General features: G+C 43.4%; 1 protein-coding gene across 6 annotated transcripts in view; it reads left to right on the forward strand.

Moving 5' to 3' along the window:
* kif6 (kinesin family member 6) overlaps positions 1-18,646 on the forward strand; it is a 775,022-nt gene that overhangs the window by 90,769 nt on the left and 665,607 nt on the right. For all 6 annotated transcript variants that reach the window (XR_010973257.1, XM_068027794.1, XM_068027795.1 and 3 more), the window contains exon 6: positions 5,928-6,057. Coding sequence is in view for 5 of the 6 variants with exons in the window: in XM_068027794.1 (XP_067883895.1) it covers positions 5,928-6,057 (130 nt within the window). In the remaining variant the exon portion in view is untranslated. The remainder of the gene's footprint in view (positions 1-5,927; positions 6,058-18,646) is intronic.

The raw sequence follows: 18,646 nt of genomic DNA on the forward strand, positions 1-18,646 counted from the left end.
TAGCCAGCATGGATTTGTAAAAGGCAGATCATGCTTGACTAATTGAATATTTGATGAAGTAACAGAGAAGGTTGATGAAGGGAATGCAGTGGATGTTGTCTATATGGATTTTAAGAAAGTGTTTGGCAAAGAACCACATAAAAGGCTGGTTAACAAATTTGATGCCGATGGAATAAGAAGGGCGGTGTCCAGTTGGATAAAAAAATTGGCTTAAGGATAGAAAACCAAAGTCATGGTAAATGGTTGTTTTTCAGCTTGGAGGATGGTAGACAATGGTGTTTCCCAAGGTTCAGTGCTACGACCACGTCTTTTTTTGCTATATATAAATGACTTGGATCTTGGAATACAGAGTAGAAGTTCAAAATGTGCTGATGATACCAAATTTGGAGTGGCAAACAGTGAGGATGACATGAACTGCCTGCAACAGGACATAGATAGGCTAGCAGAATGGCAGACAAGTGGCAGATGGAATTTAGTACATACATATGTGAGGTGATGCATTTTGGCAGAAGGGATCGGGTGAGGAAATATAGACTTAATGGTGTAGTTCTGAAGCGTGTACAAGAACAGAGGGACCCAGGGGTGCATGTGCATTGATTTTTTTTATTCATTTGTGGGTTGTGGGTGTTGCTGACTTCTCTTCTTTGGCCTCCTTGTCTCGAGAGTCAATGGGTAAGCGCCTGGAGGTGGTCAGTGGTTTGTGGAGCAGCGCCTGGAGTGGCTATAAAGGCCAATATTAGTGACAGACTCTTCCACAGGTGCTGCAGAAGAAATTGTTTGTCGGGGCTGTTACACAGTTGGCTCTCCCCTTGCACTTCTGTCTTTTTTCCTGCCAACTGCGAAGTGTCTTCGATTTGCTACACTTTAGCCCTGCCTTTATGGCTGCCCGCCAGCTCTGGCGATCGCTGGCAACTGACTCCCACGACTTGTGATCAATGTCACAGGACTTCATGTCGCGTTTGCAGATGTCTTTAAAGCGGAGACATGGACGGCCGGTGGGTCTGATACCAGTGGCGAGCTCGCTGTACAATGTGTCTTTGGGGATCCTGCCATCTTCCATGCGGCTCACATGGCCAAGCCATCTCAAGCGCCGCTGACTCAGTAGTGTGTATAAGCTGGGGATGTTGGCCGCCTCGAGGACATCTGTGTTGGAGATACGGTCCTGCCACCCGATGCCAAGGATTCTCCGGAGGCTGCGAAGATGGAATGAATTGAGACGTCGCTCTTGGCTGACATACATTGTCCAGGTCTCACTGCCATAGAGCAAGGTACTGTGGACACAGGCTTGATACACTCGGACTTTTGTGTTCCGTGTCAGTGCACCATTTTCCCACACTCTCTTGGCCAGTCTGGACATAGCAGTAGAAACCTTTCCCATGCGCTTGTTGATTTCTGCATCGAGAGACAGGTTACTGGTGATAGTTGAGCCTAGGTAGGTGAACTCTTGAACCACTTCCAGAGCGTGGTCGCCGATATTGATGGATGGAGCATTTCTGACGTCCTGTCCCATGATGTTCATTTTCTTGAGGTTGATGGTTAGGCCAAATTCGTTGCAGGCAGCCGCAAACCTGTCGATGAGACTCTGCAGACACCCTTCAGTGTGAGATGTTAAAGCAGCATCGTCAGCAAAGAGGAGTTCCCTGATGAGGACTTTCCGTACTTTGGTCTTCGCTCTTAGACGGGCAAGGTTGAACAACCTGCCCCCTGATCTTGTGTGGAGGAAAATTCCTTCTTCTGAAGACTTGAACGCATGTGAGAGCAGCAGGGAGAAGAAAATCCCAAACAGTGTAGGTGCGAGAACACAGCCCTGTTTCACGCCTCTCAAGATAGGAAAGGGGTCTGATGAGGTGCTGCTATGCTGAATTGTGCCTTTCATGTTGTCATGGAATGAGGTGATGATACTTGGTAGCTTTGGTGGACATCCGATCTTTTCTAGTAGTCTGAAGAGACCACATTTGCTGACGAGGTCAAAGGCTTTGGTGAGATCTATGAAAGCAATGTAGAGGGTCATCTGTTGTTTGTGGCATTTCTCCTGTATCTGACGAAGGGAGAACAGCATGTCAATGGTCGATCTCTCTGCACGAAAGCCACACTGTGCCTCAGGGTATACGCGCTCGGCCAGCTTCTGGAGCCTGTTTTAAGCGACTCGAGCAACGACTTTCCCCACTATGCTGAGCAGGGAGATTCCACGGTAGTTGTTGCAGTCACCGCGGTCACCTTTGTTTTTATAGAGGGTGATGATACTGGCATCGTGCATGTCCTGAGGTACTGCTCCCTCGTCCCAGCACAGGCAAAGCAGTTCATGTCGTGCTGACAGTATAGCAGGCTTGGCACTCTTGATTATTTCAGGGGTAATGCCGTCCTTCCCAGGGGCTTTTCTGCTGGCTAGAGAATCAATGGCATCACTGAGTTCCGATTTTGTTGGCTGTACGTCCAGCTCATCCATGACTGGTAGAGGCTGGGCTGCATTGAGGGCGGTCTCAGTGACAACATTCTCCCTGGAGTATAGTTCTAGGTATTGCTCAACCCAGCGGTCCATTTGCTTGCCTTGGTCAGTGATTGTGTCCCCTGATTTAGATTTGAGGGGGGTGATCTTCTTGATGGTTGGCCCAAAAGCTCTCTTAATGCCATCATACATTCCTCTGTTGTTTCCGATGTCTGAGGCCAGCTGAATATGACTGCATAGGTGTTGCCAGTAGTCGTTTGCGCAGCGCCTGGCTGTTCTTTGTGCAGTGCTTCTGGCTGCTTTAAGTGCTACGGATGTTAACTCGCTGGGGGCTTTCTTGTAGTTCAACAGTGCAATGCGCTTAGCGGCTATGACAGGTTCCAGCTCTTCAAAATGAGATTGAAACCAGTCTGCATTTCTTGTCGCACGTTTGCCATAGGTGGTCATTGCTGAGTCATAGATGGCGTCTCTGATGTGGGCCCACTGGGTCTCAGCATCCCCTGTGGGAGTGTTTTGAAGGGCTTTTACAAGTGAATTTAGACATTTTTGTAACAGCTGTGGATAAGAAATTCTGCTCGTGTTGATGCGCAGGTGGCCCTTCTGCTTGGAGTGATGCAGCTTCTTTGGTTTGAGTCTAACCTTGCTGCACACCAGGGAGTGGTCGGTGTCGCAGTCCGCACTGTGGAAGCTGCGTGTGACTTGAACACTGTTTAAGGAGGCTCGCCTTGTGACGATGAGGTCCAGCTGGTGCCAACGACGTGATCTTGGGTGCCTCCAAGAAACCTGGTGACAGGATTTAGTGTGAAAGAATGAGTTGGTGATGCAGAGGCCAGCATTTATTGCCCGTCCCTAATTGCCCTTGAACTGGGCCGTTTCAGAGGGCATATAAGAGTCAACCACATTGCTGTGGGTCTGGAGTCACATGTAGGCCAGACCAGGTAAAGACGGCAGATTTCCTTCCCTAAAGTTTGAAAGTGGCAGGACATATTGAGAAAGTGGTTAGCAAAGCATATGGGATCTTGGGATTCATAAATTGAATACAAAAGCAGGGAAGTTAAGCGAAACCTTTATAAAGCTCTGGTTGGACCCCAACTAGAGTATTCTGTCTAGTTCTGGTGACCACACTTTATGAAAGATGTGAGAGTCCTTGAGAGGGTGCAGGGGAGATTTACCATAATGGAGGATTTTAGATTAGATTAGAGATACAGCACTGAAACAGGCCCTTCGGCCCACCGAGTCTGTGCCGAACATCAACCACCCATTTATACTAATCCTACACTAATCCCATATTCCTACCAAACATCCCCACCTGTCCCTATATTTCCCTACCACCTACCTATACTAGTGACAATTTATAATGGCCAATTTACCTATCAACCTGCAAGTCTTTTGGCTTGTGGGAGGAAACCGGAGCACCCGGAGAAAACCCACGCAGACACAGGGAGAACTTGCAAACTCCACACAGGCAGTACCCGGAATCGAACCCGGGTCCCTGGAGCTGTGAGGCTGCAGTGCTAACCACTGCGCCACTGTGCAGGTTAGAAGGTTAGGTTGGAAAAGCTAGGGTTGTTCACCTTGGAGGAAAGGAGATTGAGGGGAGATTTGGTAGAGGTGTACATGATTATGACAGGCTTAGGTAAGTTAGGTAAGGAAAAACTGTTCTCATTAACTGATGGTACAATGACTAGGGGACACAGATTGAAGTTTTTGGGCAAGAGATGCAAGAGGAATGTGAGGAAGAACGTTTTTATGCAATGAGTGGTAATGACATGGAACTCGCTGCCCAAGAGGGTGGTGGAAGTGGAGACAATCGATGATTTCAAAAGGAAATTGCATGGCTATGGGGATCGAGTGGGGGAGTGGGACTGACTGGATTACTTTGCGGAGAGTCAGCATTGACTTGATGGGCCGACTGGACTTTTTGTGCCATAAATGACTGACTGTAATTTTATGAAAGCAGGTAGATGAAGCCACAAAAAAGATGAAAGACAACTTGGTTTTATAGGTTAAAAAGAAGGACCGACATGCATTTATATAACACGCCTCTGGAATTCCAGTGTTTCAGAGCTAATTAAGTACTTTTGAAGGCAGTCACTGTCTTAAAGTAGGGGAATGCGAATGTCAATTTGCACACGGCAAGGTCCTACAATCTGATAAAAGCCAAAATATTTTTAGTGATATTGGTGGAGGAATAAATATTGGCCAGGAGAACCTGCTTGTACTTCTTCTGATAGTGTTGTGGAATCTTTCACATCGATCTGAATGTGTAGATGAACCCTTGATTTAATATCTTGTCCAGCAGGTGGGACCTCAGACAATGCAGCACTCCCTCAGTACTGCACTGAATTGTTAACGTATGTTATGTGCTCAAATTGCTGGACCAGAGCAACCGTTGGGAAGAGATGAGCTCCAGTACCTTGCTTATTTTTGATAGTACCCCTGCTGCACCACTTTACACACATTCTAGCAAGCATTCAGTTTGTTGACCAGGAATAATTCTGTCGCTGGCACCTAGCAATGTCATGAGTACAACTGTAAAATATTGATGTAGCAGCAAGCATTGTGAAACTTATTTTCTGTCATGTTTGCTATTTTTGGCTGTCTATATTTGATGCCATATTGATTTCGTAATACTTGTAGCTACACAGAACGAGAAAGCGTGTAAACCTTTTTGTACAATTTTTTTTTAGAAAGATTGAATAGTTCAATTTGTTTCCTGGAGCCCCACCCTGAGTTCTCTGGCTCCCAGTTCCTGGAATTTCCCTATTCAATTTAGAAATGATCAGAAATAGTAAGTAGTTACCCAATGCAAGAGTACTTTAATTTTTTTTAAAAAGCACCATTATATGACTCCTTTGTCAGTTCTCATTTCAGTGACATAGACCAAGAAGATCATTGTGTGTTGTGTTTAAGTTGGTGTCAGTCGGATTTTCTCTTCACAGACCACCAATCACAGACCTGTTTTTTAAATAAAAATTCTCAATCTTTGCACAAATTTTTGCATTTTTCAATTTAACGCAGTAGTACAAAACTAGTGTAAAAAAACCCCCTGCCCTGTACAGATTGAAAAGCAAACCTTGAATTTGGAAATCTGACATAAAAGCAGAAAATACACAGCAGCCTCGTCAGCACCCATAAAGGTTAATGTTTGGCCTGAGTCCATTTGTTGATAAGCTACTCAAGAATTACAAAGAAATGTAAACCTATTTCGCTTTCACGTGAACCTTAAAATTGGATCAGTTCTCTTAAAAATGCAGGCAGGTTCAGTGATAAGAGTCCGATTTTTTAAAAGGCTGTCCTCCATACTGTTGAGGTGCAATTTTCTGGTCACCTCATCATTTGCTGCAGCATAAATGACAATGATTTAAAGTTATTCCAGAGCAGTATAATCAATATCCAAAGAGTTGGGTTGCAACTCTCAATTTCTAGTATAAAGTGTACTTGGTGTTTTATTTTGTTATTATTTATTTCCGTCCATCAGCAAGGTGACCATCATGGAAGATACCGACCAGCACATTCATCTTCGGAATCTCTCCCTTCACCAAGCAAACAATGAGGAAGAATCTCTCAACCTACTTTTCCTGGGAGATACTAACCGAATGATTGCAGAGGTGGGTACTTTTAAAACCCAAGTTCGGTTACATTTCAGAGAGTTTCTCACAGCAAGAATCATCAGTACATAGGAATGGATCACCAGTAAGGGCAGTGGAGGGAAAAACTATGGAGCCTTTTAGAAACCACAGTACACTGTGATGGAAGGACAGTAGTTTTTTTTTTCTGGATGGATGAATGAAGATGAGCTAAATAGCATTCCTCTTGCATATCTATCTTGTGGTTACTACTTCCTGATTTCATCTGCTCATTTCAACTGCAGTACTTGTCTTGCACTGTGGGCCTTGCTTCTTTCAGTCAGTACTCATGATTGAGGTGTCGAAAAATTGAACCCCAATAATATGTCTGATGTAATCAAACTCTATAATCATGGTTGGGGTGAGGTGCACAGGCTGAATCTTAGAAGAGCGAAAATGAGCAAGCAGTTCAGCCTTAACTACTTTACTCATAGGATAGTTAGATGAAGAAAGCAGTGGGGACAGCCAAATGGATCTACAATATCTTTCTTTTTTTTCCTCTGTTAATAGAACCCCCTTATTTTCATAATTGCCTTTGCATCCCTTAGCCCGGTTGCCATCAATAGAAAATGCTGGAAACACTCAGCAGTTTTGGCAGGTTCTGTGGAGAGAACATAAGCATTGGTATTTCACGTGTGGACACTTCATCAGATCTAGAAAAATTACAGATGAGCAGCATCCTCCAATGTAGTACACAATATCCTCTGATCATGGTGCTGTCTTCTCTACACAAGGTAGACCAAACTCAGATTAGGTGACTGCTTTGCCAAACATCCATGCTCTATTTGCAAGTGTGGCCTTTGGCTCCCTGGGATTTGCCACCGCAATTCTGACCTCTCTGTCTTAGGCCTTAGGACCACAGGAACTGCTCGGTGATAAAAGTCTTATAGTTAGTCTACAACAGACCCAGATATGACATGAGGAAGACCCTCTGGTGGAGAGTTTTGGGATCAATAGATCCAAAGTCACTTGTTCTTTCCGAGCATGCTACATTTACCATATATCATATCTGAAATTACTCATATACTGTGTCCCAAAATATTGGCCAAGATTTTGCTGTCAAAATAGCAGCGAGTGTAATGGCGCTCACCGTTATTAATGTGATGAAGAGATACCCCATGAATTTCTACAAATTATTGGCTAAGTTGCCGTTAGCTGTCATTAGAATCGTAGAAATAGTGGTTCGTCATAACCACCCTGTGAGTTTGTGCAGTTACTGCATTTTCACATTAGTCGCAAAACAAACGCTGCAGAAAGTTGGGGCTGGTAATTAACAGTGAATGTTCCTTTTTAATGAAGAAATTTATGCTCTTGAAATGCCTTCGGCTCAGAAAAGGAACAACTGAAAGACTTTAATTCTGTAGGTGGTAAACTGTTGTTAGAGAGTTTTTAAATTTTAAATTTCTTATTTTTTTCTTTTCCTTTTCTTTAATCTCTCAATCCAATCTTTTTTTCCCATTTAATTTCTTTTCTGTACCTGATTTCCCTCTAATTTACCCTCCTTCCCAGCTGTTTCCTTGTTTCTTTCTCAATCCTTAAATCTCAGTGGTTAAGGAGATTCATTGTTGGTCCCATTATTCACCAAGGTCCCAAATGTTCTCTTGTCCTCGCCACCCCATTATCAGTTCACACTTGCAGCAATTCACAGGGCAAAAAGTTTTCGAACTAAAGAGTGAGGGGAAAAAGTGCAACTAATGGGGCATGCGTGATGCCCCACTCCAGGAATATCATCTTGTCTTTCTGGTAGATACTTTGCAGCTCTCAGGTTTGTGCTTCTATTTCGACTTGCCTTACTCACCACCAACCTCCCCTTCCCCCCCTCCCCCCCCACGTCCTCATCTTGCAGTCATATTCTCTGGGTCCCAAGTCTATTTAAATAGTTTCTCTCTATTCCTCCTATTGTCTCACACTAGTTTCACTTCTACCATTTAATTATCTTATTTTACTCTTGAGCACTTTACAGGTTACTCATTTTCTTCAATCTTATGTGTGTGTGTTTTCAATGCATTGCCTTGTTCAGTTCCTTTTTAAATGCTGTTCATCTATAATATGTTCCCGATCTGATCAAGGTTCCACACCTGCAACATCAACTTGCCTCTTTTCTCCACAGAAGCTGCCTAACCTTCTGAGTGTTTAGAATAGTTTCTGTTTTGGTTCAGATTTCCAACATCTGCAGTTTTTTTGTTTTTTGTTTATACCATCTAGGGCTGTGCAGCTGAGTATTCTATTCCCAACCGTAGCCAGTGTTTCTCTTAAGAGACAGCTGTGTTCCACAGTGGCGTGGGTGGGTAGGTCCTGAAATTTGTTGTTTCGTCGCTCTAATAATGAATTACAGAGCTCTGGATATCTTTGTAGATATCTCTCATATACTGATTTTTTTTTTGCATGGTGTAGGGGGAATAGATGAGAAAAGATTGTAAGGGTTATTGCAGTTTAGCAATTTCAGATCATAACCACTGTTTCCATTTTCTGAGACAGCTGTAATGATTCTGCTGTTGCCATTTACAGCTTATCTAGAGCCATCTTTGATTCTTCACGTGTCCCATGACCACCCCCTTTTGCCTTGCAACCTCACCCCTTTTGTCATTTAATCACTTTGCGCTCCACACCATCACAGACCTTTGCCTGGTTTATTTAACCCCGCCCCACACTATCCCCTCCATCCCTTTTCTCTGGATCTGTACTTACTTATAAACTGTTAACCCTAACTTCTTCCAGTGCCGATGAAAGGTCATCAAGCTGAATTGTTAACTGTGTTTCTTTCTCCACAGATGCTGCCTGAGCTGCTGAGTATTTCTAGCATTCTCTGTTTATATTCCAGATTTCAAGCATCTGCAGGCTTTTGTTTCTTCTATTTGAGACTGACAAAATGACTCCCATCTGTTCTGAAGACTTTTTTGTTATGTTGTCGGATCTTTGCCTGTGTCTGGCTGATTTTTTTTTTACTATTTTAATCCACAGTCAATCCATCTGGACACATTGTGGCCCCTGAGCAGCATACTTATGTTTGATGTTTGTTTGCATGACGTAGGGACTGGAATGCCAAGTTGCAAAGTAACCACTTCTAGACAGTTGTTTTCCCACGTAAAATGTTCCAGTGTTGATTTCAGTTGACCAACTTTGTTCACATCTCATGAGCTCTAAATTCAACAGGTGCCTGCACCTAGACAAATGCAAACTTAAATTTCTCTGAAGAGGCAAAGGTGGCAATTGCTATATATCTTGCAAATTTCCTAAATTTGAAAACAATGATGGATACATTTTGGGAGGTGTGTTTTATCATTGTGACTGAAAAGCCTCACTATTAAGCTAGCTGATCTATTTAAGTCTGTAATTATGTTCCCTTGTGAAATGTTCTGAGATGTTTTCTACTTGAGTGAGGCTGTATAAATACAAATTGTTAATTTTGTTGTTTGTTAGAGATAAGCAGGCATGCACTGCCTTTTTTTATTTTAATGAGGATTTCAGAAAGGAAAACTTATTTTCCGGTATAATGCATCAGAACTTCAGAGTCATGCTCAAAATACAATCCTGTCTTTCTTATTCAGTTGCTGATGTTGTGCTTTTCCTGCATTTTCTTTGTCTCTTAAAGAATTGAGTTGAATTACTTTTTCTTTGTAGGTTACTCTGCATAAAAGTCTGGGGTTTCAAATGCTCAATCATTTCTAACACATTAAGTTGGAATTTTTGTAAAATGTTATTTTAATTGCTGGTTTATCATGATAGTGGCTGTAATTGAGTTGACCTATGAAAATCCTTGTTTTGTGAGCTGATCAATGATCATACTACCAGAATATTTTCATTTTTCGATTATACTCAATTTGGTTCAGCAACTTGACAGAGGAATTGATCTAACATGGTCTGCACTCCAAGGCAAACTATGCAGAATAATTTGCATTCAATTGCCCAGTCCTCTCACACCAGCTGCAATTCATGCTCCAGAAATAGGCTTCATTCTGACATGAACTCAGTGGAATAATGCTAACCTGAGCACAAGGTGAATCAATGGCATCTATTCATTTGTTCCCGAATGGAACTTAACTTAGTAGCAACACCAATGCTTGTTGCTTCTATTTTCTGTTCCAGTGCTACAGAATATCAACACCAAATTTACTGCAGTGAGCTGTAATATAAAATGGTGAAACATGATTTGACCATTGAGGTCACAGTTAAATTTATTGATGCTGGTAACTGATCAATTACTAGATTATGAGATACTAGAAATTTCAGATCTCTTATTGCAATTTCAAAGTACTGAGCTCAATCTTGAACACTAGTTAATTGGTTTATTAGGTGTCTAATCATTTTATTACTGTGACTTTGCATAATGCCAGTTAATATTACAAACCCTGAGAGCCTCATCTTCATAGGCCAATGAGGGATGAAGAGTGAGAAGAATATATCCATTAGATTCTCATACAATTGAAAGAAGGAGGATTAGTTCTAATATTCTGTAGTACTTAATTGCAGTTCCCTTCAGCTATCGAGTGCTCAATCTATCATTTTGGCCAAGCACAGGGAGGTAATATGCCCAAATGACTTTTAGTTGTGTCTAGTGTCTAATGGTTTGGGCCACTGTTGCTAAAGATAATTTATCTCAATGATCGAATGTTACGCTTGATGACATGGTTCTGGGACCTCCGCTAGAAATTGCTGCCGATGTAGCAAAGTAAAAACATTATCTTTTGACAGCAGCTCTGCTTTAAAAGAAACAAATATCCCAACAAAGAATATGTGGATCAAATATCTGTGGGACGTGGCTCTGTTCAAAAGGATATTGGATTACAAGTTTTTGTTTTGATAGATCAGGGATCCTGATTTTTCTTCTCTGCAGCCTGGATCAGAAATTCAGGAGTTTCAAGATGGCTCTCAGAATCGTCTATCGAGGTTTGGCCTCAACACTTTTACCTATACTATTATATAATTTGAATTATTTGGGGGTATGTGTGATCCTATTCAGCAAGTGTCCCTCCCTCAATGCTGTAATTAGAATATTGCTGTTGAAAGTAGTGATAGATTTTTCTTCACTAACAGCAAAGTGCCTGCAGGCTAAGTTTGTCGGGTTCCAAATACAGGATAGTTCTCTTGAATGGTTTAGAACTTGTAGGCACACGTTATAATTAAATCAGCAGAGAAGAAGTATTAGAGAAACTTAAGGGACTAAAAACCTGACATCTCCAGAACCAGATCACCTACATTCTAGGGTTCTAGGTATTTGCAGAGATAGTGCATGCACGAGTTATAATTTTCCAAAATTCTCTAGATTCTACAATGGTCCCAGCAGATTGTAAGTTAGCAAATTTAATACCACTATTCAAGGAAGGAGGGAGAGAGGTCAGAGGCCCAGGCTAATGTGCTGGGGAAACTGATTCAATTCCCACCATGGCAGCTGGAGTAATTTAAATTCAATTAATAAAAAAAAAAATCTGGAATTGAAATCTGCTCTCAGTAATGGTGCCATGAAACTATGATCGATTGTTGTAAAAACCCATCTGATTCACTAATGTCCTTCAGGGAAGGAACTCCGCCGCCCTTACCCGGTCTGGCCTACATGTGACTCCACACCCACAGTAATGTGGTTAACTCTTACATGCCCTCTGAAATGGCCTAGCAAGCCAGCCAGTTGTCAAGGGCAATTAGGGATGGGCAACAAATTCTGGTCTTGCCAGTAATGCCCACATCCCATGAAAAAAGAAAAAACAGGGAACTACAGGTCAGTTAGCCTAACATCAGCCATCGGAGAAAATGCTGGAATCTATTATTAAGGAAGTATTAACAGTGACTTAGAAAATTATAGTATGATCAGACAGAGTCAACATGGATTTATGAAATGAAAATCGTGTTTGACAAATTTATGAGTGTTTTTTGAGGATATAAGTAGTAGGGTCGATAAAGGGGAACTAGTGGATGTAGTAAACTTGGACTTCCACAAGGCATTCAATAAAGTGCCACACAAAGGGCTCATGGAGCATCACCTCCTAATTGAACCACAGCACAGTTTCAATAAGTGTCTCTTTTTATGTGCTCAAGTGAAACCCCAATTAATGCCCCCCCCCCCCCACCTGTATATAATTAAAAACAATTGATATACAATTAACAACTAGTGGAGTACCACAAGGTTCCGTGCTGGGGCTTCTTAGACGAAGAGACCGAGAGTAATGTATCCAAGTTTGCTGACAATACGTAGCTAGATGGGAATATGAGCTGGGAGGAGGGCACAAAGAGGCTGCAAAGAAATATAGACAGGTTAGGTGAATGGGTAACAAGATGACACATGGAATATAATGTGGAGAAGTGTGAGGTTATTCACTTTGGTAGTAAGAATGGAAAAGCAGAATATTTTTTAAAAGGTGTGGAACTTTCAAACAATGTTCAGAGAGACTTGGGTGTACCATACAAGGGACACAGAAAGTTAGCATGTGTGTACAGCAAGCAGTTAGGGCAGGCAAATGGCATGTTGGCCTTTATTGCAAGGGGATTGGAGTCCAAAATTAAGGAGGTCTTACTACAATTGTGGTTTTAGTCTCCATCTCTAAGGCAGGATATACTTGCCTTAAAGGTGCTACAGTGAAGGTTCACTAGATTGGTTCCTGAGAAAAGAGAGTTGGCTGAGAGGCTGAGTAAATTGGGACTATATTCTCTGGAATTGCAAAGAATGAGAGGTGATCTCATTGAAACATCAAGATTCTGAAGGGGCTTGACAGGGTAGGCACTGAGAGGTTGTTTCCCCTAGCTGAGGATTCTATAACATAGGGGCACAGTCTCAGGATAAGGGGTTGATCATTTAGGATTGAGATGAGGAAATATTTGTTCACTCAGGGGGTTGGGAATTTTTATTTTATTCATTCGGGGATGTGGGCATCGCTGGCTAGGCCAGCATTTATTGCCCATCCCTAATTGCCCTTGAGAAGGTGGTGGTGAGCTGCCTTCTTGAACTGCTGCAGTCCATTTGGGGTAGGTATACCCACAGTGCTGTTAGGAAGGGAGTTCCAGGATTTTGACCCAGCGACAGTGAAGGAACGGCGATATAGTTCCAAGTCAGGATGGTGCGTGACTTGGAGGGGAACTTGCAGGTGGTGGTGTTCCCTTGCATTTGCTGCCCTTGTCCTTCTAGTTGGTAGAGGTCGAGGGTTTGGAAGGTGCTGTCTAAGGAGCCTTGGTGCATTGCTGCAGTGCATCTTGTAGATGGTACACACTGCTGCCACTGTACGTCGGTGGTGGAGGGAGTGAATGTTTGTGGATGGGGTGCCAATCAAGCGGGCTGCTTTGTCCTGGATGGTGTCGAGCTTCTTGAATGTTGTTGGAGCTGCACCCATTCAGGCAAGTGGAGAGTATTCCATCACACTCCTGACTTGTGCCTTGTAGATGGTAGACAGGCTTAGGGGAGTCAGGAGGTGAGTTACTCGCCTCAGGATTCCTAGCCTCTGACCTGCTCTTGTAGCCATGGTATTTAAATGGCTACTCCAGTTCAGTTTCTGGTCAGTGGTAGCTCTGTGGATGTTAATAGTGGGAGATTCAGCGATGGTAATGCCGTTGAATGTGAAGGGGAGATGGTTAGATTCTCTCTTGTTGGAGATGGTCATTGCCTGGCACTTGTGTGGCACGAATGTTACTTGCCACCTATCAGCCCAAGCATGGATATTGTCCAGGTCTTGCTGCATTTCTACACGGACTGCTTCAGTATCTGAGGAGTCGCGAATGGTGCTGAACATTGTGCAATCATCAGCGAACATCCCCACTTCTGACCTTATGATTGAAGGAAGGTCATTGATGAAGCAGCTGAAGATGGTTGGACCTAGGATACTACCCTGAGGAACTCCTGCAGTGATGTCCTGGAGCTCAGACGATTGACCTCCAACAACCACAACCATCTTCCTTTGCGCTAGGTATGACTCCAGCCAGCGGTGGGTTTCCCCCCTGATTCCCATTGACTTCAGTTTTGCTTGGGCTCCTTGATGCCATACTCGGTCAAATGCTGCCTTGATGTCAAGGGCAGTCACTCTCACCTCACCTCTTGAGTTCAGCTCTTTTGTCCATGTTTGAACCAAGGCTGTAATGAGCTCAGGAGCTGAGTGGTTCTGGCAGAACCCAAACTGAGCGTCACTGAGCAGGTTGTTGGCACTGTTGATGACACCTTCCATCAGTTTACTGATGAATGTGAGTAGGCTGATGGGGCGGTAATTGGCCGGGTTGGACTTGTCCTGCTTTTTGTGTACAGGACATACCTGGGCAATTTTCCACATTGCAGGGTAGATGCCAGTGTTGTAGCTCTACTGGAACAGCTTGGCTAGGGGCGCGGCAATGTTCCATTGTTGAGTATATTCAAATCTGAGATAGGGAATCGAGGGATATGGGGATTGGGTGGGAAAGTGGAAGTGAGGCAAAAGATCAACCATGATTGTATTGAACGCCGGAGCAGGCTCGAGGGGGCCGAGTGGTCTACTCCTGCTCCTATTACTTATGTTCTTATTTGGAAGGGTGTTTTGTCCCACGTCTAACATCGAGGACCAATTAATCTTTTTGGTGAATTTGTGCAAAAAGGTTGATAAATTGGGAGGGTTCAGGTCTACACTGACTTACTGTTAAGTATTATTGGACTTGGATGTCTGGAACATCAAGATCACAAGCCATGTCCTTCATAGGTCCTTCCACCAAGCTGAAATCTATTATATTGCTTATGAACTCTGAGATGGCACCTGTTGGAATTTATTAACGGTACATGGTATGAGAACACACTTGCATATATCCAGGGTTGGTGCTCACTGTGATTGGTTTGAAGGAAGATTGAAATCAAGTCAATCCAGTATGGCACAATAGATATTCTGATGCCTGTGCCTTACTGCAGGGCACTGTTCAAACTGGAGAGGCAGACCAGTCACTACAGACTGTAGATAACTCTAAGCCAGTGACTAATGGATATTACGGTTTTGGCTGAACAAGCAGTGGGAAGGTTACCAGTACTCTGTGATTTTAGTAGGTTAGACTCCAAAAATGCTCCAAATGCTTGCATGGGCTGGATGGCCTCCTTCTGTGCCGTTATAACTCTATAACACTTGGGAATCTGTAATCCTTGAAGCTTGCAACCTGTGGACAAGTTTTGTTAACTTTGAATACTTTAATCAAAACTCCTTTAACTTTGTCTTCTCGAGGGAAAACGACCTCAGCTTCTCCAATCTATCCAAGTAACTGAAATCTGTCATCTCAGGAATCATTCTTGTAAATCTTTTCTGTACTCTCTCTAATGCCTTCACAGCCTTAGTAAAATGCAGTGTCCAGAATTGGATACAATACTCCAGTTGAGGTGAACCAGTGTTTTATAAAGGGTCATGATAACTCCCTTGCTTTTGTACTTTATTTCTAAAGTCCAGGATCCCGTATGGCTTTTTAATTACTTTCTCAACCTGCCCCGTAATGTACATATACCCCCAGGTGTCTCTGTTCCTGCACCCCCTTTAGAATTGTCCCCTTTCCTTTATATTGCCTCTCCTCATTCTTCCTACCAAAATATTTCACTTCGTTCTTCTCTGTGTTAAATTTAATTTGCCACATGTCCACCCATTCCACAAGCTTGTCTGTGTTCTCTTGAAATCTCTCACTATCCTCCTCCTCGGTTCACAATACTTCCAAGTTTTGTGTTTGTTTAAGGTAACTGCTCTCAGTGTTTTCTTTGCAGTGTGGAATAAAGAATATTCAGTATTTACACAGCCCATGGGTTGTTTACATCTTTCAGTTTTGATAGTACAGGTAATTAACTTGAACATTCTGTTACTTAAGGAACTAACTAACCAGTTTTTTTTATCGGAACAATGTATTTCTATTGGAGTAGTGATTCTGATTTTCTTCCAAAGAAAGCAGAATATGGGAATGTTACAGTACAAAAACAGGTTATTCAGTGCACTGTGGTGCAGTGGTTAGCACCGCAGCCTCACAGCTCCAGCGACCTGGGTTCAATTCTGGGTGCTGCCTGTGTGGAGTTTGCAAGTTCTCCCTGTGTCTGCGTGGGTTTCCTCCGGGTGCTCCGGTTTCCTCCCACACGCCAAAGACTTGCAGGTTGATAGGTAAATTGGCCATTATAAATTGCCCCTAGTGTAGGTAGGTGGTAGGGAAATATAGGGACAGGTGGGGATGTGGTGGGAACATGGAATTAGTGTAGGATTAGTATAAATGGGTGGTTGATGGTCAGCACAGACTCGGTGGGCCGAAGGGCCTGTTTCAGTGCTGTATCTCGAAACTAAACTAAGACTTTGCCAGTGTTCTTTTCCACATGAGCCACCAGGCCTAATTTCACCCATCTGCTCGCTCCCTATTTCTTTCTTTCAAGCAACTATTTAATTCCCTTTTAAAAGAGCTTATGGACTGTGCTTGAACTGAAATTTATGGTAGGGAGTTCCACATTCTGGCCATCCTTTGTAAAGCAGAGTTTTTATAATTTCTCCAAATAAACTATAACCTTTGCCACTTTTTGTCAGTTTATAGATGTATTAGCCCCGATTTTCCAGGATGGGGAGGTGGGAGTTGCTGATAAGAGTTTGTTGAACCTGGAGTCACGTAGGCCTGGCCGATATTAACGACCTTGGTTTAACTGTCCCCCTGCCTGTCTAGTTTCTACCTGGCCGAGAGAGTAAGAATCAGGATCATTAGTTATTTAATATCAAAACTAGCAGAGACCCGCAAAACATCTGTGGTGCTATTAGTATCTTTATTACAACAGTAACTCTTTAAATTTCCATCCCATGCCATTCCATCCTTCCCATGCAATCTCTCCCATGCCGTACCCATCCCATTCCTTTCATCCCTCTCATCCCATCCCTCTCATCCCAATCCCATCCCACATCCACCCCTTCTTTCTATGCCATCCCATCCCCACTCTCCATTTCCCATTCCATACCTCTCATGCACTTCCCCCTCCTGTGCCGGTTCCCCCCATCCCCATCCATGCTGTTCCCCGTACCCTCTTTTGCCTTGCCCACTGCTCCCCCCGCCCCCCCCCACCACCCCCAAATTCCTCCTGCCCGGGTAACTTTGTTGTTGGGCTCCCCTTACCTTCTGATCTGCAAAATGTTTGTGGTAAAATTAGTATCTTTATTGCAACAGTACTTTAAATCCCCATCCCATACCAGTCCATCCTTCCCATGTCATCCCTCTCATGCTATACCTATCCCATTCCTTTCATCCCTCTCATATCATCCCCATCATATCATCCCCATCCCATTCCCTCATCCAACCCCTTCTTCCTATGCCATTTCCATCCCCCATTCAATACCTTCCATGTGTTCCTCCCAGCTCCCATGCTGCCCTTCCTTTACGGAGTGCTTTATGTTTGTTGAGGTTGTTCTGCAAAACTCTGTTGTTCTGCACCTGTGGGCTGACAGTTAATTGATATTTTAAAACTTTATTGTAATATTCGGGTACTGAGTATACCCAGGCACCATCCACCAATGGACGCACCCCTTAATTGACCAATCAAAACAGTCTGAATAGACAAAAACTGCATATTATTGTTATAGTTTTTAACATCAGATAGCGATCAGAGCAGATATGCATTTCTGATACTCTAAAGGTTGAGTTAACAGTCTCACTTCACGCTGCTATAGCCGTGCCTCTAAGTGGGAAGTGAAGAAAATTACGCCACTCTGATAGATTTTGAGAGCAAGCCATCCATTCCCTTGGTGGGAATTTATGTATTGTACAGAAAGGAGAGAAAATAATTTGAAAAGGATGAAGCCTAATCCTCAGAAAGACTGATGTAGCCAGTGCAGAACACTTTCACTTTGGTTAGTCAGAGTTTAAAATCTAAAAGAAGAAACAATGAAGTAATGATCTTGACGTAATGTAAAATTTCAATTCCAGGGTTGCAAACAGTATTCATGCAGCATATCTGTTAGCATTTAAATGATCGATTGCAAGTTAGAGTGTTCAGATGATGGACTTGATGGACCAAATGGCCTCTGTCTGTACCATATGGGAAGAATTTTGGAAGTCCGCCGGAAGTGGAAGTTAAGGCAGATGGGCTTGGAATTCCCCACCGCTGGCTGGCTTACCCACCTACAAGCAGCAGGTAGTCAGTTGAAGCCATAGACCCTCTCCTGTGCCGCCTGGAATTTTCCAGTCAGCAGGTGGGTCCCCTGAGTGGCTGAAAACAGTGAAAGGAAGTTACCACCCGGCGCCAGATTGAGCAGCCAACTCTCCGTTTCACTGTTTAAAGATTTCCGATCCCCCCACACCCCCCCCCCCCCCCCCACCCGCCCCGCCACACCAACAGTTGATTTACAAATGGCGACAGGCAGCTCTGTGGAAGTGTTCAGCCTCCACAAAGGAGGTCTGGCAGCTGTGGCCATTTATATTTTCAAAGATTTTAAAATTGCTGAGAAGATGCCTCCACCTTGAGTCCTTTCTTTCCGTTACCTGTATTGGCAGGCTTCCACTTTCAGTGGCGGAAGGCCTTCTGTTGTCCCTCCTGCATCAGGAGCCCTGCCGCTATCCCTAATTGGATGGTGAGTACTCCCTCTGGCCAGTAATTGGCCAATTGAACAAAAATCGCGTTCACACTTTGCAGGGTCAGGACCCGAAA

The sequence above is a fragment of the Heterodontus francisci genome, chromosome 3 (genome assembly GCF_036365525.1).
Source record: "Heterodontus francisci isolate sHetFra1 chromosome 3, sHetFra1.hap1, whole genome shotgun sequence".
Classification (NCBI taxonomy): domain Eukaryota; kingdom Metazoa; phylum Chordata; class Chondrichthyes; order Heterodontiformes; family Heterodontidae; genus Heterodontus; species Heterodontus francisci.